Raw genomic sequence first — 25,380 nt, 5'->3', positions numbered from 1 at the left:
GTGAACTGGTTCTTCTCGCTGCTGCTTGAAGACAGACCGACGGTTTTAGACTAGACACTTATTATGTTTTAATCGACAGATGTATATGTATATATATTAGGGCTAGATATTTTAGCTTAATAGGACAATGAAACCGTTGTGTTTTGCTTCTGAGAACCGGCCTCTGTGACGCCTTTTACCCGCTGCTTAGCTCTCCATCGACGGGAAGAAACAATGCAGGCCTAGCGCTGGCTAACGGAAGCTAATCGGATAAAACGCTGGTGCAGTGGGATTTAAACCTTTGGACGAAGCCGTTTTTCGACGCTTTAAAAGCCTCCGATCCGGTATGTGACTATTCTTCTGTTATTACATATCGCTTTTCACATGGGCTGTGTCGTTTAAGCTTATTTTTTGTGAGCGAAACAGCTCTTAATTTAACGACATAATTTTTTCCACAAAGTTGAAGCCGTTAGCGTGTTAGCAGCACTAACGTTAGCGAGTTGAGTAACGTTTAGCTTGTTGATTTGTTTTTTATTAAAAGTCAGTGTTGGCTTTATATATATGTGGCATATATGGCATGATGACAGATTCATATTCATTTATTAAGTCTGCACAACAAAGTCGGCAAAATTTGCTTTTATATAGCTTATTACAAATGCACATAGTTTCTGTATTCGCAAAGAGAAAGCAGACATTACACAAACAGTAACAGGACATTCAACATAGATAGAAGTTGGCTATTTTTTTCCCCCTGCACAATATCTTTATTTGAGTTTTAAGCAGCGAAAAGAAATACAGTCTTTGACATTCCTGCAACATCTCGTATACAACATAGGTTAGCTGCCTTATTATGATGAAAACACAACATAAAACAAAAACAATCACATACATAACACCAACCAACATGCTTCCTCTGTTATTTAACATATTATAAACACTTATTAAATGATATATATAATGAAAAATAATTTATATATTTGAGAATTTGAGAGAAAAATAGAAAAGATAATAATTATAATCATAAAAGATGTTAATAATCACAATCTTGGTAACTGCTGTACTCAGATTTGGCGATTAGTTTGATTGTCTGTTAAATTTGAGTCCTTATAATATATTAAATGAACGGCCTCCATATATATTCAAATATGTGCTATTTAGCCTTCAGTATTTAAGTTATCCTTACAGCTGCCTAATTTAATAGCCTACATATAATTAATAGTGGTCATTACAGTTTTACAATTTTCCACTGTGATCCACCTTGACAGCTTACACCACAGTGGCAGCGACTGAAGTTACATTCACTTTGTTTTTCTCGCAAGTGAAAATTGTCTTTAAGTTTCGTTTGATACAGACATACAGAACATGTGCAGATAAGATTTATTATCGAGTTAGTGAGTGTCCCTGCCACCAGCGGTTTAATTTATGAAGTAAAGATCACGTGTACTGTGCTTATATAGTCACGTTTTGTTCTTGTTGTTGTCTTAATAGCTTGCATGCATTTTTTTTCTGGAAATAGAATATCTGTAGTTTAGATCAGGGAAAATACAGCCCGTTTTCCTCCCACATTTACTGTTTCCACGTCGTTTAAGCAGAGAGAGAGAGAGAGAGCCTGGACCCAAACACACAAGGCCTTTTGTATTTGCACAGAGCGATTGTGCAAATGCTCAACTCACATGGATATCAATGTCAACAGTGTGCTCTCAGCCTGATGCAGTCATGATAGATATATATTATAGTTGTATTGTGTTATTGTCATGTGAGTCATAGTTGGAACAATTAGTAGGGTAGATAATTAATAGGTAATTGTCTTGATTGCCAGATTTTAGGCAAATGTCCACATGGGAGCTTGCAAGTACAATCTTCCATGTCCTTATCACATCTTGACTAATTGAGAACATAATGAGCAAGTTAAATAATTAGATTATATGTTATTTGTTTGTTGTGGAGCAGGTCAGCTGTTAATGCATCCATACATTTCTAGAAAATGACAAAATCTTTTAACTGATTAGACATTATTTACATATTATGACAGTACTCAAGTTATTGGAATAAAAAAAACAACAAATTTTCCAGTTGCTTCTAGTTAAAAATGCAATTTACTACAGTCAATACATTATATGCCTGCACAATGTGCAAAAAAAACAACATATTGCAAATATTTTTGCTATTTCCCTTTTTGTTTTCACTGATAAAATTGTTAAAAATGTGCATTACAGATTATTTTTGTTGGGTCTCATTCCAAACAAATGTCTTCTTTGATGTCAGGAGTATTTGATTTATTGGCTGTTACTCTAGTGCCACAATACTTATGATGGTACAAGTGCATAACAGTGTAAAAAAGTGTTTAAATTCCTCAAAACAAGTATATTTTTTTAGTTTTTTGGGCAGTTCATGCAATGTGGGTATTGCTTTTGGCCATATTGTGATTTATATTACAGAAAAAAAAGTAAAGTATCTGATGAAGTTAACCTGTAGCTGGAGATTTACAGCTGGCTGATTTAATTCCTTCTTGTGCAGCACTGCCCACATGAAGGTTAATTATTTAATCATTAATGGTTCACCCTATGTATCAAGATAATGTGATCTTTTTGTTTCATGTTATTCTCCTCTTCCTCTTTCCAGCTATGAGCTCTCAGCTGCAGGTCTTCTCCCCCCCCTCCATCTCCTCCAGTGCCTTTTGCCGCGTTAAGAAGCTGAAGGTGGAGAGCAACGTCTGGGATGTGTCCACCACCGAAGCTTACAACTCCATAGCCGGCCAGTCGGCGTACACCTTCACCCCGGCTTTGGCCGTGCCTCCTTTCGCCCCCTCCCTGGTCTTCCCTCCCGCAGCCCCCGGCTCGAGGGGTCAAGTGGTCGTGCGTGCGGCGGACAGCACCGGCAGTCTTCCCCGTGGCTCCAGCCGGCGCGTCGCTGAGCAGGCGACGTCCTCCTCTTACGCTCACACGGAGACGTCCTCTGAAACGAGGGGCCACCGGCACGGGCAGAAGAGAAAGATCGAGGAGACCAACGAAGGCAGCGGCAGCGGATGTGGAAGTGTCCAGATATTAGAGGAGCTCTCGGCCCCTGCAGCGACTTACTCCACGCGCACCGGCGGCGGCGGAGGAGGGGGCACCGGCCAGTCGATACCGCACTCGGCTCCAACCACCAAGAGCAGCAGCTCCAACGGGGAAGGGGATTACCAACTAGTGCAACATGAGATCCTCTGCTCGGTTTCCTGCAGCTATGAGGTGCTGGAGTTCCTGGGAAGAGGCACGTTTGGACAAGTGGCCAAATGCTGGAAGAGGGGCACCAATGAGATTGTGGCTATAAAGATCCTGAAAAACCATCCTTCGTACGCACGTCAGGGCCAAATTGAGGTAACTAGACTTAATGCTATTGAAAAAATAAATATCAAAGTGTATCCTGTTTTACTAATGAACCTACATGTTCAGTGGTGGCTGATTTTGAGTTTCTTTTCTTTTTGAATTCTGTCTTTGGGAGTTAAGTACTTTGACGATGGGAAATGGTTGCATAAAGTTATTAATTTATGCCACAAAATAACCTGATATATCACGATAGATAGATAGATAGATAGATAGATAGATAGATAGATAGATAGATAGATAGATAGATAGATAGATAGATAGATAGATAGATAGATAGATAGATAGATAGATAGATAACAGGGACGATACATACAACATTGCCACAAAAAATGGGAAAATGCGATGCATTTAAGACATCTAGCTTCAGCTAATTTGCAGTCTATAGATAGATAGATAGATAGATAGATAGATAGATGGATAGATGGATAGATGGATATATAGATAGATAGATGGATAGATGGATAGATAGATAGATAGATAGATAGATAGATAGATAGATAGATAGATAGATAGATAGATAGATAGATAGATAGATAGATAGATAGATAGATGGATGGCCTTTATTGTCCCATAGGGAAATTTGTTTTCACAGTCTGTCATTACATAAACACACATAATTAATGCACAAACACTGAAAAACATTCACCCACCCCTCTGTATTTTAGGTAAAAAATTATCTAAGAGACTTCTATTTTAAATTAAATATATATCTTGAGGCAGTTTATCAAAGCCTGTGTCATCATCTCCGTTAGTGTTGGTAATGATCAGTTAAACTGCAGAAGCAGGATCCTATAGGAAAGTGTTTACATAGGTTTCAACTTGTCTGAAGACGCCTCAAAGTTGTTGTTTCTGTTGCTTGAGGCTGTTGCTCCTGATGTTAATTGCAGGGTGCACTAATGACACTCAGGCATTGTATTACATTGTAGGTTTTAAAATGAAACAGTCAGTGGCACTGGCATCCGTTACTCTGGGGTGTTCAAACCCCCCCCCCTGAAACCTGGACTCCTGATTGGGTCTGGTGACTCCCAGTGATGAAAGCAAAACACAGATGATGAATTACAAGCCCTAATGACCTTGTTGTCTTTGCTAGCAGCTGTTGTGTCGTTGTGCAGTTGAGCTCTGTATTTTAACACTACGCATGCCTTTGCTGTTCATAATATAATCTATTTAACTGAAGTGTAGACAGCGATTTTCCTGTTTACACCATCACATGTATGTCAGGTGTCAGTAAAGTGTCATGTGACATGTGTGAAAACATATTAGCATGGATGTAGCCTCAGCAGTATTAATAATTTTGGAGCAAATGCAACTTGCAAACCACTGCAGCAGACCTGCTTGTAATAACATTATTATGCAGTTTATGGTGTTTTTTCTCTTTCGTAGGTGGGCATCCTGAACCGGCTGAGTGCAGAGAACGCAGATGAGTACAACTTTGTGCGTTCTTACGAATGCTTCCAACACAAGGGTCACACCTGCCTGGTGTTTGAGATGCTGGAGCAAAACCTGTACGACTTCCTCAAGCACAGCAAGTTCAGCCCGCTCCCTCTCCGGCACATCAGACCCATCCTGCAGCAGGTTGGTCAACACAACAACCATTCATGTTTTTTAAAGACCCCCTAAACCAAAAATTTATTATTTTTTAAAATTATTAACATGCATTAGCAGCGAAGTTGCTAATGCATGCCATAACTCAGCATCTTAGATTTGAAAATGCAGTTTCAAAGCCAGAGTCTGAAAAAGTTGGATTCAGTTTTTCAGCAGCACCCAGTCAGGTTTAATACGTCATAATCCCTAGCAACCAATCCCGTAGATTATTTTTGCATCTCATTTGTTGTTCAGTGTGATGGATGGTGACACTTCACATCTACTTATACAGCCAGATGTTCAACAACTGTATCGGTGGATAACGTGGTCGAGAGGCTAAGCTCTAAGTGCGAGCTTCATGTTTGCTATCGCCCCTCCATCTCCCATTCCCCCACTGATGCGCACCACTGTTACCGAGCATGTCATGATGCATTTGCGTACTCATGAATATTCATAGAACCATGATTTTTCAATGAAAGAGAAATAGTAGACGTGTTTTTAGCGTCTTTGAGAGTTTTTTTCCAACAATTTTTTTGTGGGAAAACAATTTTAATCAAAAAATAGTCATAGCAGAGCATTTTTATGAATTTTAAAATGCCTCTTTAGGGGGACTTTAAGCATTAAGTTATTTTATATAAATGCCTATTAATATTATTTTACATCTAGTTTAGTCATCTAGTTTGACGTGTGTGTGTGTGTTTGTATCTTTAGGTTGCCACGGCGCTGATGAAGCTGAAGAGCCTCGGTCTGATTCATGCAGACCTGAAGCCTGAGAACATCATGCTGGTGGACCCGCTCCGACAGCCCTACAGGGTCAAGGTCATCGACTTCGGCTCGGCGAGTCATGTGTCCAAGGCCGTGTGCTCGACCTACTTGCAGTCTCGCTACTACAGGTTGGTGGGCAAGACGTACAGGACATCTGTGCTATGTTAACCTAAATTAAACCTGTGTTGATGATGCAGCTTTGACTCCCTGTTGTTCTGGTTCCTCTAATCTTCTGTTTGCCGTCCGTCAGGGCTCCAGAGATCATTCTGGGTTTGCCGTTCTGCGAGGCCATCGACATGTGGTCCTTAGGCTGCGTGATAGCCGAGCTGTTCCTGGGTTGGCCTCTTTACCCCGGAGCGTCGGAGTATGACCAGGTCAGTGCTAACGTCAGCGGAGGAGGATAAAGCTCAAAGAGGAGGGTTAATCTATAGGACAGAGTTAAGGCGGGGAGTTCTTACACAGAGCAGATCAAAGAGGTACTGTAGGTGATTTGTTGACACACACATATGCCGCGTTTCCACTACGTGGTACCGACTCGACTTAATCTTTTGGCGTTTTTTTTTTATTTAAACAGCCGATCTCCTGAGATGATCAGGGAGAAATCATTCTTTAGTTAAATTTGTAACACTTCTGGATCTGTCAATTTGTACCTTTCATTTTTTTATGCAAATTGTTTTTTTTTCTTTTTTTTCATTCATTAATTAATTCGGTATCTTTTATTTTTCCATGTAAATTTGTCTTTTTTTCTTTTCTATTTTTTATGTTATGAATTTCTGTATTATCTTCTTACTTTGAAGACCACCGCTGTTGTTGTTTTTTTACATAGGGGAGGTATTTTCACAAGCCTTTTTTGGCTTTCCTCTCTCCTGCACGGTGTTTAATTTCATTATTTTCATTGTTTATGCAGGTTATATAATGTGCAAATAAAAAAGTAAAGTATCTGATGAAGTTAACCTGTAGCTGGAGATTTACCGCTGGCTGATTTGATTCCTTCTGGCAGATAAATGTTAGTTTTCTACAACTGTATCAGCCACATTAGTTTGTAAAGTGACGCTTCAGATGTGAACAGGACAGAAGAGCAGCGCTGCCTCGGGGCTCTGTACGTACAGATGTCGCCACATTTCAATAAATAAATGTTTTAAAATGAACAGATAAGTCTATATCAAATTATGACGACCGGCTACTCTAAAGGCGGTACTATCCTGTAATGGAAGAAGCCCTCTCCTAGAATAGTACCTGGTACCAGAGCCGAGTCGAGCCGGTACCACGTAGTGGAAACGCGGCTATAGTTACAAGTGCTGTAGAAGAACAAGCATGACTACAAACTGTATGTTTACGTCTTACATTACTCATATCCATGACACTCACTGTTTTTGTGTCTCTTTGCAGATTCGTTACATTTCCCAGACTCAAGGCCTGCCAGCAGAGTATCTCCTGAGTGCCGGTACCAAGACCAGCCGCTTCTTCAATCGAGGCCCTGACTCCAGTTACCCACTCTGGAGGCTAAAGGTGAATAAAACCATTCATAAAATCATGCTGAATATTTTTACTTATGTCAGACTTAATAATAAATGGCTTAATATGTCAGAATGAATAAATCTTGATGCTCCTTTTGAGAAACAGTTTTTTTTTGTTCAAGTTGATCTGCAAAATGATATGATATATATCATAAAATGAATATAAATTTGAGGACAAATACTTTCACTGTTGATTAATAGGTTATATATTGTTTTCCAGACCCCATCAGAGCATGAAATGGAGATGGGCATCAAGTCCAAGGAGGCCAGGAAGTACATCTTCAACTGTCTGGATGATATGATGCAGGTAGAGGGAGATTTTTCACATTACATTTAATACAGTCGACTATATAGTTTGATTTTTGTTTTTTTTACACTCTACACGCACACTAAAAAAGCACAAAGCAGGAAACTGATCAATCAATCTTTGACCAATCTGCGGTTTATTTCTGAACCTCAGGTCAACCTGTCGTCTCATCTGGAGGGGACGGACATGCTGGCTGAGAAAGCCGACAGACGAGAGTTCATAGATCTGCTGAAGCGGATGCTCCGTCTGGACGCCGACAAAAGGATCACGCCTACAAAAACCCTGGGTCACCCCTTCGTCACAATGAGCCACCTCATGGATTACCCTCACAGCTCCCAGTGAGTTCACGGACCCAAAGTTGTGAACATGAACTTGATGATTTAGATGAGTGTTGGTGTAATTAACTGAAACGCCGTCACTCTGCTGCTCCTCTCTCTCTCCAGTGTGAAGTCGTGTTTCCAGAACATGGAGATCTGTAAGCGCCGGAGCTTCCACGACAGCAGCAAATCCCTGTACTCCACCAACGCCGTCCCCAGCGCTGCAGCCGGGAACCTCACTGTTACCTTCAGTAGCCAACTCAACCAGCATAACCAGGTATCACACGAGTCTATGGCTGTGTCCGAAATCACCCCCTACTCACTATATAGTGACCACGCCATTTTGTAGTGGTGTCCGAATGTTTAGTGATTATTAATGTTCACTATATAGTGCACTGAATCTATCCCACAATTCACCGCGAAATGTAGTGAGCATCCGATGGTCACTAACCGGAGCAAGATATCCCATCATGCATTGCGGTCACGGATCGACGCCGTTAACACACCGGTCCAGAACGACCGGTGTAGCTACCAAATAAATGAAGTAGTGCAGCAGCCTCAATAAATGTGTCCAGCTGCCAGAGTTGTCCGGTCGCGGCTTCCACAGACTCCCACAACAAACGTCGGAGCAAATTTCCTAACAAGCGTTATAAACTGACCACAGACTCTGGATAGCGAGGCTAATTTCTGTTAGCCTGTCTATGGTGTTTTACATTAACGTTAGCATTAAGCTAGCGGATGTTATGCTTAGTTGTGACACTGGCTGTGTGTGTTTTGAATGTTGTTTCAAACTATGTGGGTTTGATTGAACATCTTTGATGCTTAAATATATATGTATTACCGCTTAATATATTGCTTTACTCCTCTACACCGGCCGTTACCATGGTTGTATCCATGGTACCTGCACCGGCCGTTATTATCACGGTCGGAACGTTTTAATTACGCAACGTAATACGTCAATAACTGTGCGGCGGAGTAGTGTCCGAAAGTGTTTTTTTTATTTGACTAGTGAGTCCACTATATAGTCCACTATATTGAATTCACTATATAGTGAGTAGGGAGGAGGGAATGAGTGAGTGATTTCGGACACAACCCAGGTGTCAAAAATAAGCTTTCATAGAACAAGGGATGCATCTTTTTTTTTTAATATAAAGCAGGTCAAGGCTCCATAGAAATACATACATCACAGACTGAACGACTCCCATTTGTAATTAAAGTCACTACTTGGTGGTGTGCTTCCTGTCGATGGCGCAGAAACACAATGGGAAGTTCCACATTCTTTAGAAATCCTGTGCAGTTTCCCTCCACTGTGTCGCAGGCAGACAGAGAGACAGACAGGGAGGAGATTAATCCTGGTTGCAGAGTTTCCTAAACGGCCACGCTCCACCTCAGGAATTATCCTTGAGAAGAAGCAGCCGGCCCAGTCTGTGACTTCGCAGCTACACCTACCTTGACAACTTAATAGCATTAAATCTCTGCTAACCTCTCGGCCGCGGTGAATGGAGCTTGGTGTGTTGGATGTGTTCATGCATTCATCAACGCTGCGCCGGAATATGAAACAGGAAGCTGAAAATACTCAATCAAGATTGCGTAGAGGAATGAAATCACGTTCATCCATTGCAGCATTTCCTGCATGTCGCACTTTGTTGCTTTTTGAGCTTTTTTTTCTTTTATGTGTCATGATATGTGTATTATGCAAACTACATCAGACAAAGCAGCTCTTCTTCTTGCATAGGCATTTCCTCTTTGATTTGATTTAGTAATGGTATGTGCAGAGTATATCTGTAGATAACTAATCTACAGCGTATGTATAGAACATATCCTCCATGATATCCTCCAACAGACGGGAGAGTAATAAGAACAGCACATCTTCATCCACAGTGGATTATATCAGAGGCCGCACGACTCCGGTATTAATCAGTGGTGTGTTTTTTAATTTCCCTAACAGGTGCCTTCTGCGGGGGGAGCCGTGCCCTTGCTGAACTACCAGCCAGCTCTGTATCAGCAAGCGACCATCAACATTCCCGGGCTGGCTCAGCAGAGTGTCCCAATTCCAACGCGTCCTACTGGGCTGTGTAGTCAGACCGAACCCTTCCAGCAGACTCTCATCGTCTGCCCACCCTCCACTATCCAAGGTACATGATACAAATACAACACCAACAACACCAACAACACACGGCGCCTCAGTGTGGTCAAGTTTGAAGACAAATCAAATGACAGGAAATCTCTCTGTGGCTTATTTTGATTTGATTTTGATTTGATTTGATTCACTGTGATCGTTCACTTTGATTTGTGTCAGCCTGTCTCTGCTGGCACTTTAATAATTACTTTTTTGTTATATCTACTTTTTAATTACCCCATCACTTCAACTGAAGTGTAGATACTGAACCTGAGTTAGGGGGTTTATGTGACATAATAAGCAGCAACTTGTTTCAAAGTCAGGAATCCTGTGCTGTGTCTAAATTTGAATACTTCCATACTTACACTTAAAGGTTGAATATGTAGAATATTTATCAAAAGCTATATTTTTTCAAAAATAATACATCCATGGGGCCTTTAGAGGGGTACAGAATGAAAGTATTGCTTTTCCACAAAAAAATTTTTTTTAGTCTGAATTATTATTTTTAATTTTTTTGACGGGCTCGACAATGACTATCTGTCAACGTTGTGTTTACATTCGTACCTGCCTGTAGCCGACACGTGGCTCAGTTCTCCGCTGTTTTCCTGCCTCCTCCCGGTCGTATGCGTTTGTTTTCAACCAAGCCTTTTTAATAATCAATCGGTGGATCAATGGATTATCATATACTTGTTAGGATGGGTGTATTTGTGTAGTCTTATCTGTCATAAACACGTTTATCGTCGCGGACTTTCGGTGCCACGGAGCTCCTTTTTTTTTTTTCTTTCCAACTTGACGAGAGCAGTGACAGCGGAGGCTCTGAGCAGCAGCGGTGTGGAAGGCAGAGAGCCTCCACTGTCCCTGTAACAAGCTACAAGTAATTTATTATGCTGTTAATGACGGTAAAAATGAAACATAAGGTAAATATCCTGCTTAGTTCTCCTCCTCTGCTGTCCTCTGATCAGAGCGGAGTCCCTAGCAACGGCCCGTTTTACCTAGCAACGGTCTGGCAATCGACTGCTGGAATTCTTTTTCTGTTGTTGTTCTTGTATTTCTACATAGTCAACCTTTAATATTTTGATTATGTCAAGTGTATCTCAGTTGAAAAGTATGTCAAAATGCTGTGTACTCTAGTACCCAGATGGTGCACTGCACTCATAACGGCGCAAAAGTTGAGTGTGGAACGATGGACCCTTCCCACCCTCGATGATCAATATAACATATGTTATATTCCGCTACGTAGCCAAGACGGCGATGATATGTTGATGCCAGTATGTTGATTTACATTATGTAAATCAACATACTGGCAGGCCAATGTTTTTTTCTGCCAGTAACAGGAGCGGTGGCGTAATCTCCACCTCGCACTGAACAGGTGGCCCACACAAGCAAAACAAACAATAAAATAAAATAAAATAAAATAAAGTAAGGTATTCATTATCGCTAATTGAAATTACAAACAAAACGAGCTGGAAGTTGTGTTAACGGGCAATAATAGAGGTCCAAAAAAGAAGACGTTGGCAACCGTTGCGATCATTAGTTCCAGTTAGTCTACTGCATGATGGTGTACTCATGGAAGTATTCGAATTGAGACACAGCACTGGTTTCTTTGAAACATTTATTATAGGGGATACCTGCTGTGAACATTATTTTATTTATCTCACATTGTTTTTTTGTTTTTTTAAGCACTTTATTTATAGACTTTTTTCAGAACACAAAACAAATCAACCCCGCCCACCCACTCCCACAAGGCCAACGAAGAAAATGTGTATATATAAATGAATAAATAAACATATAAAAAAACATATATAAAAAAAAAAGCAATTTCTCACATGGTTTTTGTTGTTGTTGTGTCCGTTTGCAGGGCTACAGCCATCCAGTAAGAGTTCCAGTTTCCCTGTGAGGATGGATAACTCTGTACCTATAGTACCTCAGAACCAATCTGCTCAGTCGTTGCAGATCCAGCCAAGTATGCTCACACAGGTAAGGCTTCGTGAGGTGTGTGTGTGTGTGTGTCAACCTTCAGTTGTCTGTGAGCTTGTGTTGTTATATAATACATGTATTGTGTAATATTTATTGAAATGTTTGACTGTACCATCATGACACAACCCCTTTTGTATTTTTTTCCCTCTGCCATTTTCATGTTGGGGTGTGATCATCACAGTCCAATCACTGTCGCAGCTCAGACCTTTGTAACCTTTCTACAGGATCAACCCTTCGAGAACGTTGCTGCACGTTTTGTCCGTTTCCAATGCAGCAGCTGTAACCCTACGAGTTACAGGAAGCTCACGCAGTCCGTATCGGAAAAATTGCAGGAGTGATTTACTATCAACAATCCTCTCTGGCTCATGTTCCCACTTATCATATCAAATTCAGCCTGACGCAGCGATCGCAATGCAAAGTGGTATCGAATGGGTCGGGGTGCGTCGTCTGACCTTCGTTTCAACCGGGGGGTTTTTGACCTCTAGCTTGGTTGGTTCTCTCGGAGATGGAAATGAAACAGACGTTAAAGGGATAGTTCAACATTTTGGAAAATTGGCCCATTGCCATAATCCCTATAGTTTCGTAGGTTCGTTATCTTTGATTGTCGGACAAGTTGTGACCTGCACATTCACCACGCTATGAGATAATACAGAACATTACGAGGCGGAGTTGTTTTAGAGGCAAATTTAAGGACTGCTTACGGGAAAACTGCACCCGACGGGAACGTGCATCAGCGGTTTTGCATGAATTTACCTCTAAAACAACTCTGTCTGGTAACGTTCTGTTATTATCTCATAGCGTGGTGAATGTGCAGGTCACAACTTGTCCACCAGAGCGTTTTGGAGTTGTTGGATTGTATATTTGATGAGTTGATTCGGGAAACCAAGAAATCCCATGAGCCTCCGTAGCGTAGCTCTGAGCAGCTCACGGCTCTGCTCCGCCGTTCTAAAAATAGCTTGCACTGACAATTAACGGTAACGAACCTACTCCTAAAACTATAAAGATTATGGCAATGGGCTTATTTGCCAAAAATGTTGAACTATCCTTTTAAAATGTCGTCAAACCCAACTCCCCGAAAGTAGAAGGAGAGAGAATTGGAGAAAAGAAAGGGATAAAATGTGAGAGAAGTGGGGAAAAAAATGAACACACTGCAAAGAGAAAGCACACATGACTTGTGTAATGCAACTGAAACAGGACTTATTATGTAATTCTGTGTAGCACAGTACACCGGCTCACAATGACAACCAAGGTGACAGACGACTGACTCATCTGACGGATCCACGTGGGTTGAACCAGTGTGAACAGAGCTGCAGCGTTTTGCGCAGCACACTGTGGTAGGAGGCGCAGTGGGGGGAAACGAGGGGAAAAGAGGGGTTTTTACAGCAGTGTACAATTTTCATTTTTACACCATTCAGTTTTCCTCGACAGTGCACACAACAAGCACATGTTTTTTTTTTTTTGTCAAGGTTGCCATCAAAAATCTGGCAGCATGGATGAATGATGTGTCATTAGCACCAAGCTGGGAGCAGCGGTGCCCAGTGTTGGATAAATGAGTCCATCTAAACGGTCTCCCTGTTGGGTTTTCTCCTTTCATTCCCTGCTCCCCCACTGCTGCCAGAGGAGCCGGCCAAAGTTTGAAGGAGAGAAGGGGCGGATTAAGATCTTCAATAAGAAATTTAAAAAAAAAAAGAAAAGAAAAGTTTTTCCAGTGAGGATGTTGGTTATTTCAGTGCATTTTGAGGCGACTTGAGCTTTTGAAATAACAGAAGTGTGTGTTTTTTGTTGTTTGTGTTTCTGATGATTGCATCCTGCCTCTCACTCTGGGCCAGGCCTCCTTTTTCTCTTTTTTTTTTCTTTTTTTAATTTATTCCCAGTGTCCTGTCTGGGATGGAGGCCAGATGTGTAGTGAGTGCAGGCAGGAGGAACGAATCTGGCACAGAAAAAAAGCTAAAGTTAATTGCCGTTCACTAAAAATGAGGAGTAATTGCAGCGCCCTGCAGAGGTCAGGTGTCCAGATGGCCGCTGGTGGAGGAACGAGCGTGCATCTCTTTGCACAGCTGGGTTTTTTGAATTATTTTTTGGTATATACAAGCTCTGGAAAAAATCAAGAGACCTCTTCAAAATGATCAGTTCCTCTGGTTTTACTATTCTTAGGTATGTGTTTGGGTAAAATGAATACTTTTGTTTCATTCTATCACCTACTGACAAAATTTCTCCCAAATTGGAAATAAAAATATTGTCATTTAGAGCATTTATTTGCAGAAAATGGCAACTGGTCAAAATAACAAAAAAAATTCAGGTGTTTTCAGACCTTGTATAATGCAAAGAAAACAAGTTCATATTACTTTTAAAACAACACAACACTACTTTTTAAATTTAGGAAGAGTTTAGAAATCAAAATTGTTGGAATAATCCCAATTAATCGCAGCAGTGTTTTTTAAAATGTATTTATAATCTTTCTTCTGCATTAAATATGATTTGGTTCAGGTGATCAGCCAAGTAGAGTGAGGTGCTTGTGTTGGAGTTCAATAGACACTGGAATCGATGGCTGCCATACATGTAGAGATGAGGCTGATTTATTAAGAACATTTTGGAGTGGTCTCTTTATTTTTTCCAGAGCTGTATTTATTTATTTATTTATTTATTTATTTATTTATCCGCTCCGTCCCTCCGTCTCAATCAGATTCAGGACGTAACTTTTTCATCCTACCCTAACGCTGCTCCTCCCCTATCCCCCCTCCCTCCCTCCTTCCCTCCTTCCCTCCTCCTCCTCCTCCTCCAGGGTTCCTGCACACCCCTGATGGTGGCCACCCTGCACCCACCCTCAGCAGGCTTAGCCCCCCAGTATTCCCTGCCCCTCGGGCTGGGGGCCGGGGTGGGTCGGCCCACCCTCCTGGAGCACACAGCCACAGTGCTGGTAAAGCAAAGATGACACCACCTACCAAACCCCTCCTCCGCTTCCCCCCCTCCCCCTCCTTCCTCTCCTTGAAGAAAGACATGCACATGCACACTCCCTCTACCACTAACAACGCCATCTCTCCTCTCTCCTGCCCCCTTTTTTAAATGATTTCTTTTCATTTGTTTGCAATTCTTCCTCTCCCTCTGTGCCACACCACATTGTATGGGGACAGTCTTGGTTTTATTTTTTTATGTATCACATCTCTGCGCCTTCCCTCCTCTCATGTGGACTCGTCGTGGTCGTCAGAATCACGTTGTTCAATGCGTTTAATCGGAAAATAAAACAATTTTTTTATATAACAGGGTTCCCACGCATCCTGGAAAACGTTTGACCAATTTTCCAGTCATGAAAAACACATGGAAAAACAAGTCAAATGTCCTGGAAAAGCTTAAGTTGTCCATCATGACATCAGCTACCTGAGCTCTATTTGACTTTTTCAGACCCTGCTAAGGATTTCGTTTCCAAAAAAACAAAAAACATGTTTGTGCTGTTCTTTGATAAATTTGTCATCATTTCTAAGCATTTAATAGATTATTTCATAAGTTAGAGCCATAGACTGCACATCTTTAAATCAGACTTCTGGGAGAGAGAATGATAGAGAGGAATAAACACAGAAACAAACTGATTAAATGTACAAAATAAGGTATCATTGTGAAAAAGGAACACTTCTCCAAAGCTTGAACAGGACAGGGATGAATCAGTGTATGCCGTAAAAACTAATGTCTGTCAAACTGAACTGTAGCAGCTGAAAATGTCGTGGAAAACGATTTCAAGAGAAGAGTGGGAACCCTGTATAACCATTATTCCTTCTAGAGTTCATGTTTTTTGTTTTGTTTTTTATTCCCCCTTTTTGTTTAAACCAGAATTGACTCAATTTTTTACAATCCCTCCACTCCAGGCGACATCCCCCCCCCCCCCCCCCCTCCTCCCATATTCACACACTTTCTCATCCCCACTCCCACAGTCTCTCCCCCTAGGTGTGCTGCTGAGGGCATGATGGAGCGCATGTGTTGCTGAGTTGGTCTGCGCTTTGCTTGCAGCTTCTCTTGTCCTGTCCATCCCCTGATTTCAGCAGAGGGGAGGCTGCAGCTCCAGAGCTAAACACTAAAATCCATCCTCCACAGCCCCGGCTCTCTGACACACACGTCTCTTGTTTCAGCCCCCCAGAACATGTGGCATGCCTTCCTACCCGTTCCTCCTCCTCCCTCCTCCTCCCCAAGACGGCTTATCAGCAGACTGTTTGGCCTCAGTGAACTAAACTAATCTCTCTCTTCAGTGTTTCTTCTTTAACAGGCACCGTGGTTCTGTGTATATATATATACTTTGTCCTTTTATATCCGATCTGACGATTTTTACAGTGTCTCATCGTCTGTTGCTTTGCATGATATCATCCTGTGGATTTGTTGCAGGGCTATGCTATAATAATAATAATAAGGGAATGGCTTGGGAAAGGTTTGCTCGCTTTTATATATCCAGCTTCTGTGCTTTTTTGCCTGTAGAAGAGATTGCCCATTGTGTTTTTTTTTTGTTTGTTTTGCCTCTTTGTCTTTCGGTCTTTTGGATTTGTTTCTCAGCATGGCTCAGTTTGTCTGGCCCATTCCAGTAAAAATAACGATCAAATGATTTTTTATTGTCGATTTCATAAATAGCCCCCCAATCTTGGATTTATTACGTGTCCTTAAAGTGTGCGTGTCTGTTGTTTATTCTCAGCAGGCCTGGCCCACTGGCACCCAACAAATCCTCATCCCGTCGTCGTGGCAGCAGGTCCCGGGCGTGGCCATCCACAGCTCGGCCCACCAGTCGAACGTCACCAACTCCCCGCTGGAAACGCTTCACTCGGATGCAAACGCACAGCAGGGCCACAGCTGGAGGTCAGTGTTGACAGACGCACAACAAACAACAAAACACAGGATGTTCTGGATTTCTAGAGTCAATTTAAAGGGATAGTTCACCCAAAATTCAAATTTCATACTCATTATCTACTCACCCTCATGTCGACTAAGAGCTGGGAGAAGTTTCAGAGTCCTCCGTGCCTTCTCGGAGTTACGGGGGGGTCAGCGCAGCAGTATTTGTCCATATAATGGTTTTGAATGGATACCACTTTTCTTCGTCCAAAAAGACACACCAAAAAACATCCAAATACCTCCATACTGCTCGTCTGTAATGTCCCTCTTGTATTGAAGCCCCGACATGAGAAATTGTTCCGCCGGTCAGTGCACTGACACAGGAAGAGCAGTGAACCAAGACACTGGGAGCTCCCGCTACAAACAAGCTTAAAATATAGACTTATTAATTTTTTTCGGAACAATTTAATTAATAATGGAACGTTACAAAACGGAGCCGTTTTCGAGGTAAATACAGGGTAAATACAGAGTCTGCTTGCTGAAAAACTGTCCCTGAACCGCCTTCAGCGGTTTTGCATGAATTTACCTCTAAAACAGCTCTGTCTCGTAATGTTCTGTTATTATCTCATAGCGTGGTGAATGTGCAGGTCACAACTTGTCCACGACAGCCTTTTGGAGTTGTTGGGTTGTGTATTTGATGAGTTTGATGAGGAAAACCAAGAAATTCCCTTAACCTCCATAGCATAGCCCTGAGCAGCCTGCCGCTCCGCTCCTCCGTTCTAAAAATAGCTTACACCGACAATTAAAGATAACGAACCTACTGCTATGACTATAGCGATTATGGCAATGGGCCAATTTGCCAAAATGTTGAACTATCCCTTTAAAGACTGGGATCAAAGGTAGATTTTGAATGAGTCACAGTATAATCAGTATATCTTTGGTTTAATGCGGCTCCTCCTCATTTTATCGGGATAATAATCTTTCTTTGGTTGTTGACCTTTCATATTATCATTTCAATAGTGTTGTTCATCTCTGACTTGTTCTTTGACCCTAACAGGGGCTCGACCCAGGGCCGGACTCAGCAGGAGAGGAAGAAGGTGAAAGCCCGACGTGGAGAGAACAGAAACAGGTTGGTGCAGCTCTGCAGTTTTTTTAATTATAACAATTAACACAGAATGGATAGGAATGTTTTTTGTGACATTTTCTCTGCTTCAAACTGATTTGCATTTTCTATTTTTGTTCCTCTATAGGGGTTTATCTGCTGCGTCATTGCTCAGCAGTAGTGGCGTGACCCCACCCAGCGCCAGCGCCACATTGTCTCAGCCAATCATTATCTCCGACACGCCCAGCCCGGCGGTCAGCATCATCACCATTCACAGCGACACCGACACAGAGGATGAGCGCAAGTTTCATCCGGCGAGGTGAATAAAAATATGAATTCCTCTGTTTTAAACAAATATGTTTTTTTTATCCAAGTTCCTATTGTTGCTTCACAACCTGCAACAGGTCGAACCAGATATTTTTCGCTTTGAAAAACTCCCCATTATCCTGCTACACTCTGACACTGCCCTAACCTTTTCGTGCCAGAGCGCTAATGATAGACGCTGTCATTTTGACATCTTGTCTTACTCATGTTTTGTTATGCTCATCTCATGTCCCCACAAACACCTGTTAAATAACAACATTCCCACCTTTCACACAGTGTCGGCCTGAGCCAGCGCACCAATGTCATCAGCTGTGTGACGGTGCACGACTCGGACTCGTCCACGGCGAGCCCCCTGACTCCGCTGCCACGCACGCTCAACCCGGCCAGCAGCAGCAGCAGCGGCGCCGCGTCGTCGCGCCAGGTGAAGTCTCTGGCCGTGGTGGCGCCTTCAGTCAAAACCCAGGGCTCGGAGAGAGGAGCCGCTTCACGTGGACGCGTAGAGACCGGTGAGGGTCGCTCGAGGGTTTTCCCAAAGTGCATTACAACCTGTATATTTGTAGTTATTTAAAGGGATAGTTCAACATTTTTGAAAATTGGCCCATCGCCATGATCCCCCTAGTAATAGCAGTAGGTTCGTTACCTTTAATTGTTGGTCCAAGCTGCTTTTAGATCGGGGGAGAAGAATACCGAGCGGCGCAGCTACACTACGGAGGCTAATGGAATTTCTTGGTTTTGCTCATCAAACTCAGCAAATACACAACCAAAAAACTCAAAAACGCTGTGGTGGACAAGTTGTGACCTGCACATTCACCACGCTATGAGATAATAGCGGAAAGTTGCGAGATGGAGTTGTTTTAGAGGCAAAGTCGGACTTTACACTCTAGACGGCTGCTCGGCGGAGTGATTTCAAAAGCGCCTGTTTACTGCAGATACGTCCGTATACTACGGCACTGGCTGAGGTGCGCACACTGTATCCCTCCGACCAGTGGTTCACTGAAGAAAGTAGTTCCGAGTATTTGCTTCACTTCTCTTAACTTTCCGCTATTATCTCATAGCGTGGTAAATGTGCAGGTCACAACTTGTCCACCACAGCGTTTTTGAGTTTTTTGGTTGTGTATTTGCTGAGTTTGATGAGCAAAACCAAGAAATTCCATTAGCCTCCGTAGTGTAGCTGCGCCGCTCGGTATTCTTCTCCCCCGATCTAAAAGCAGCTTGGACCAACAATTAAAGGTAACGAACCTACTGCTATTACTAGGGGGATCATGGCGATGGGCCAATTTTCAAAAATGTTGAACTATCCCTTTAATAGATAAAAAGAATGTAACTCTTATAACTCGTGATCCCCCAGTGAACTACATGAAGCCGAAGAGATCCAGCCGACAGCCGTGCAGCTCGGGGGAGAGTCTGGAGCGTCATGGACTGGTGCCAAGCCAGTCACACCCCTTAAACCTCAGCCAGGTGAGTCTGCGTTTATGTCGGTATGCCGGCAATTAATCTTTATTTGCATTTCAGTTGAATACTTCATTGTAATGTGTCATTGTAATGAATGCACTGGGGAAGGAGGAGGGGAGGGGGGGGGGGAGGACTACGCCCTCTCCCATCATGTGGATCAACATGAGCCAGAGTTGATGCAGCTCTGTGTTGAGCAACATGTAACCACGTATGAAGCTCCACCAAGGGTAAATACATAATAAAAATCCATAATGAAAGATTTTGAATTATTATTTTTTTGTTGCAAAAGTCAAACACTAAACCTTGACTTTTCTTTATACACTTGTAAACATTTACACCGAGGATTCATGACATCTGGTTTAGAAAGAGAAGCAAGGCAAGGCAAGGCATCTTTATTTATATAGTGCATTTCATACCAAGGCAACTCAATGTGCTTTACATAAAGACAAAACTTTTTTTTTTTTTTAAAGAACAGCATAAAACAGCATAGAAACAAAGAACAGAAAACACAGAGTTAAAAACAGGAGCAAAGAAGAATAAAAAAGTAAAAGAAAATAGATAAAGTTTAAAGTTATTAAAAAGAACTCAGCTATAAGCACATGAAAAGAGAAATGTTTTTTTTAACCTGGATTTAAAAGTGCTCTACCGGGTTTATACTCTACTAACATGAAGCAGCTGCGGGTCGGTCTATTTGCTGCGGCATCAACTTGTGTCCACTCCACGTGTCATAAAAAAAGGTCCAAAGTGCTATCTGCTGGACAAACAGTGTTATGACAGATAAGAGTTTGTAAATGACCTGAAATAAAATTCAGCATTTTATGCTCTGTAGTTTATTTTATGCAGATCTCTCAGCCTGGGTTTTTCCAGACCAACAAAACAGACTCGTCTAAAAATGTCTGTTTATGAACTGAAATATGAGGTCTAGGTCAAGTTCGTGAGAGAAACATATCTGAAACAAGTTCAACAGGACAGTTAAAGGAGCGGTATGCAAGAATGTGGCCAAAATTGTTGCTGCAAAATTCAAAACATTTCCCCTCCCCTACCCCCCAGACTCGAGATTGTCAACCCAGAGGCTGAAATGCCAACACGTAAATTCATGATTTGCGGTCTACAAAAAAAAAGTTTAATGCGAATTATTCTGGCTGTACTATTGTTGTTGGTGAGTTCAGTATGTTATATGAACATTATTCCTGAGTCTCTATAAGAAGGATTTTACAGCCAGTTGCTTTAGATTTCTTACATATTGTACCTTTAAAGAGAAGAAATCTACATTTCAGCTACAATAAATACATTCATAAGACCTTTCATAAGGTGTTCGTAATGCATCACAATGGCTTCATGAGGCATGACTCAGCATTCATACATCGGGTTACACTGATATGGAATAACGACCTGGACAATTTTTTCAAAATAAAAGTCCCCTAGTTGCACCTTGAAAGACAAGAACAAAATACCCCCCTTATTCAGCTTCTATTGCAATGAATTATAGCTTATACATGTAATTTTGTATGCCATTTTACAAGGCTTCATAAGGGCTAGGAGTTATTCGTAAATCTTTCATGGATGGCTTTAGCTTATGAATGTTACTTTATATGTCACTTTACTATACAGCTGGTGAAGGATTCATAACTTAAAGGAGCCATTTTTGACCCTTAAATTGTTTGAATCCTTACAAGACACCACTGAACTCATATAGTGTACGGTATAAACAGTATAAACTTTGTGTTTTTGCACATAGTCACTCACCTCAGACAGCCTAACCCTGAAACGTCCTGGAAAGACATTACTATCCGATCGCAGAGCGCCTTTTTGTTCTTTTATTTCCAGGTGCAATTAGGGGACTTTTATTCCATAGCAATGTAACCCGATGTATGAATGCCCAGTGAAGAGTTCTACCTCTTCAGTGACTCTAAACAAACAATTTGAGGAGGAAACAATTTGATGCTGAACCACCCACGGCTCATAAATATTTGCAGCAAGCGTTCACAAACACGCAACAGCAGCAACAGCAGCGATATAAAGAGTCACAAGGCCCAAAAGAAAAAAAACGGTTTGGAACGAGTTTTATTAGTTTGTGAAAAGCAGCAGCTTGTCATCGTAAAACGCCAGTAAGCTTCCACTGAGACGAGTTCAAACAAAAAACCAGTCGAGCTAAACTTCAGAGCTTCATTTTGAAGTGTAGTGAAGCTCCCAGAGGTTTCAGGTTCATGTCGACCTGAGTCTGGACAAAAGTCTCTAAAATGAAGCACGAAACGTTTTAAAGAAAGTCTCGATCTGAAGAAACAAACATCGCGTCGTCAAGGGTTTGAAATTTTTCTCTCTTTACAAACGTCGGATAGTTCCTGAATTAGTTTTTTATTTAGTTTCCAACCTGTAGGTTTTACGTTAAAGGAACAATAACTTTAAATCTTAAATTTACACACATTTTACGTCCAGATGCTCCAGTTAGAACTGATCGGTTCACGTTCATTCCAAAAAATTTGAATCATTGATGAGGTTTCTGTCTATTCTGAATGTTTTTGTGGCTTTTATTGTTTTTATGTCATTGCACTTTTTTGATTTTATAGCATTTGCATCTCCTGACGCTTTTATATCAACTCAACACTGACATAGTACGTATCTTGGGTGCAGGACTTTTTAACCCTCATGCTTCACTTTGCAAAAAACATCCTGTCAGCATTTTGCTTGTGTTACTGCTTTTTTTTTTTTTGTAAGGAAGCCTTTCTGTTGACAAATTTTAATATTTTTGATCGGCCAACAGAACACTGTGAAAAAGTATTGATCACGGGGCGTCGTTTAGCTCAGTTGGTAGAGCCGGCGCGCACATATGCAGTGGCTGAAGTCCCGACTCACGTTGCATGTTGTGCCCCGTCTCTCTGCCTCCCATTTCCTGTCTCTCTCTTGACTATACTATCGATTAAAGGCGAAAAAGCTAAAAATAAATATATATATATATATATAATGATCATACTCCAGTTTGATTAATGGATGTCACTTTTTCAACAGTCAAGTAATCAAACTGACATTTAAAGGGTTAAAATCCTCTAAATAGTTGAATGTTTGGCAGTACTGGGATGGGCTGAAGTCGTTTTTTTTACGAGATTTACAACGAATCTGTGATGTTTTTATCACCATATTTTTTTATTGTTCCTAATGACTTAATTAAGGGTGGTAACTTGATGACTTGTTGACTGAAATGACGCTTCTTCTTTATTCCCATGTTTCAATAAAGGTTGAAGGGGAAAAAGTGAATTCTTGAAGCTTTCACAATCACCTCATCAAACACACCTGTGGTTTTCCCACCTCCTTGCTGCAGCCTGTTGACGTTGTGTTGTGCTTTTTGTATGTGTGTGTTTGTGTCTGCAGGTTCAGCCGGTGGTGTCTTCATCTCAGGAGCGTTCGGGGGCGTCCAACAGCGACTCCTCTTCTTCTACTTCTTCGTCTCTGCGTCGCCAGCAGACGTTCCCTCCGGCCGTCGCAGCCTCTCACTACAGCTTCCCCGAGGTGTCGGCCCTGACGACGGTCTCGGCCTCGGTCCCGGGCCCCAGCCTCTACTCCTACCCGGCCTCCACCGCCCTCTCCTCGGCCTCGCAGGCCATGGAGCAGCTGCTGGGCCGCGGCCATGCCCATGCCCACGGCCACCACGGCAACCACCACGGCCACTCCCCCTCCTCCGCCTATGCAGCAACGTACACCTCATCCTCCTCCTCGTCCTCCAGGAGAGACTCCTCGGCCAGTCGCAGGGACTCGGTCAGCAGCCTGCTGCACGGCCTCCCCGCCGCCTACCAGCACCAGTTCGCCGCCGGCTCGCCCTACGTCAGCGTGACGCCGCGCGCCGAGGCGTACAGTGCCTACCAGCTGAGCCCCCGGCGCCTCACCCAGTACCCGTACCTATAGGGAACCACACACACACAGACACACACACACACTCACACACTCCTACAACAACACACAACCTGGAACAAAGAAAAGAAAAGAGTCTACTTCCCCTCATGCTTTCACCACAAAGGGACATTTAAACTGTATTTCTAAGTAGATTAACTGTTGGTCACTTATTCGTTTGCTGCTTTTGTCCACAAGGCAGAACTTCACCTCCGAACTGTGGACTGTTTTAAGTGTTTTTGAAATGTTCTTTGGTATTATTTGATATTGTATCATTTTCCTTTTTTTTTTTTTTTTTCCTTCTCCTTTTTAAACATATTGTTTATAGCTCATATTTTATCCCCCCCGCCCCTCTCCCTCCTTCGGTTCTGGCTCGGTTATGGCGTACATGAGCTGCAGGAAGTGACGTAGAACCTCACCGAAAATCGTTGAGAACTCCCGACTGGTTAGGTTTAGTAAAACTGACATGTACAGGTGTAAAATAGGGTAAGTAAGTGAAAAGTAAGTGAAGCCATCGGTTGGGTTTAGGCACAGATAAAAGTAAAGATTGCATGTTGTCTATGACGTCACTTCCTGCAGCTCATGTACTCCATCTTAGCAACAACCCCCTCCTCCCCCATTTTATCTTATCCAGATGTACAATTAAGGCATTGTGGTTAAAAAAAAATAACAAAAAAAAACACGTTTTACATCTGTTTATCTTGAGGTTTTGTGTGAAGAGAGATTTTTCCCTCCTGTCACAAGCTGCGACGACACTTTAGGCGAAGTCTGACTCAACGAGGCTCGCGAAAAAAAGCTGACAGCGAGTTACAAGTCACGAGCCTCGTTACAAAAGTTTCTCACACTAATCCGAGCGAGGCCCTGTGTGTGTGCGTGCGTGTTTTTTCTTTTTAGCTAATATAATAATGACTGTACCTTTAACCATGTCTCTCGTTTACTCACAACAAATATGTCTTTTACTATGTTTAAATTATGTTTTATGTCAGTGTGAGGTTAGAGGAAGAGGAACGTCCATGAAGATGTGGAACGAGAGGAAGGCGTGGTGAAAACTGTGATGATGGATACATGTTAATTTAAGTGCACATGTGATAATAGTCTGTTAATGTAGTGACAGTGTTTAGGCAGGATTAAACATGTCCCTTTTTGTTTTTATCTGCATCAACTGAGTGCTGAATGTATTTATGAAGTGCAGAGAAGTGGGATCTCAGAAAGCTTTTGTTTTTAAATTGTTTAAAAGAAAAACAAGAAGAAAAAAAAAAGATAATTGAATCTTCTTTCCCTGTTTTATCTCCTCAAATAATATGAAAAAAAGAAAAAGAGAAAAAAAAAAAAGCTAGTTACACATGGACCGAAAAAATATCTGTGAACCCTGAGTGTGTAGGACCCGCTCATTATCAAAGTGGATTTAAAGGCCAGTTTTATTCCCCAGGACTTTGGAAATGTTGGTTAGAAAGGTTTTTTTTTTTCTTTTTTTTTAAGGAATCGACCCACACTGCTGTAGAACGACTGATGGTTATGAGAATATGCAAATTAATTGTTTTTATAATACACACACACAGGTAACGACAGTCACTGTTCATCAGACTTCAGCAGCTTCTCCTGCCCGACGCCATCCTTAGTTAAAGGAGGTGAAACTTTCTGTGGGTTTGGAAAAGCTTTTTTGTTTTGTTTTTTGTTTTATCATTTTCTTTTTTCTTTTCTTTTTTTTGGAAAGTAAATTCTCCCCTGTTGTGTTTGCATCAGTTTTGTGTTGTAAATGTCTTCTTGAAAATTTAACTGTATCTCATCTTAACATAGTATAGTTAAGAGGCTATTTGGTAGAACTAATTCAGGGAAAAAAAAAAAAAAAAAGGTTTCGGCTCAAATAATCCACTGTCACTGTTTTCA

General features: G+C 41.8%; 1 protein-coding gene across 4 annotated transcripts; it reads left to right on the top strand.

Annotated features, from left to right (window-relative positions):
• Positions 1 to 25,380, top strand: hipk1b (homeodomain interacting protein kinase 1b). Of its 4 annotated transcripts, none has more exons than XM_083972616.1 (18): positions 1 to 323; positions 2,602 to 3,335; positions 4,728 to 4,919; positions 5,640 to 5,821; positions 5,944 to 6,067; positions 7,083 to 7,202; positions 7,431 to 7,517; positions 7,671 to 7,855; positions 7,961 to 8,111; positions 9,783 to 9,969; positions 11,812 to 11,930; positions 14,713 to 14,847; positions 16,603 to 16,760; positions 17,791 to 17,862; positions 17,984 to 18,154; positions 18,436 to 18,665; positions 19,508 to 19,617; positions 22,978 to 25,380. In XM_083972616.1, exons 2-18 carry the CDS (start codon positions 2,604 to 2,606, stop codon positions 23,506 to 23,508), a joined length of 3,486 nt encoding a protein of 1,161 aa, XP_083828742.1. In that variant the 5' UTR covers positions 1 to 323; positions 2,602 to 2,603; the 3' UTR covers positions 23,509 to 25,380. The 4 variants fall into 4 exon arrangements, with proteins under 4 accessions (XP_083828742.1, XP_083828741.1, XP_083828744.1 ...); XM_083972615.1 differs by having other exon boundaries at positions 16,600 to 16,760; XM_083972618.1 differs by lacking the exon at positions 14,713 to 14,847.

This window comes from Trachurus trachurus, assembly GCF_905171665.1.
Source record: "Trachurus trachurus genome assembly, chromosome: 5".
In the NCBI taxonomy this organism is placed as follows: Eukaryota; Metazoa; Chordata; class Actinopteri; order Carangiformes; family Carangidae; genus Trachurus; species Trachurus trachurus.
Note: the sequence above shows the minus strand (reverse complement) of the source record. Positions and strands in the feature narration are given on the sequence as shown.

Coding starts and splice junctions, on each gene's coding strand:
- hipk1b (XM_083972615.1), top strand. CDS start 2,604: ATGAGCTCTCAGCTGCAGGTCTTCTCCCCCCCCTCCATCTCCTCCAGT. Junction 8,112..9,782: donor AACTCAACCAGCATAACCAG/GTATCACACGAG, acceptor TTTCCCTAACAG/GTGCCTTCTGCGGGGGGAGC. Junction 18,666..19,507: donor ACGTGGACGCGTAGAGACCG/GTGAGGGTCGCT, acceptor GTGATCCCCCAG/TGAACTACATGAAGCCGAAG.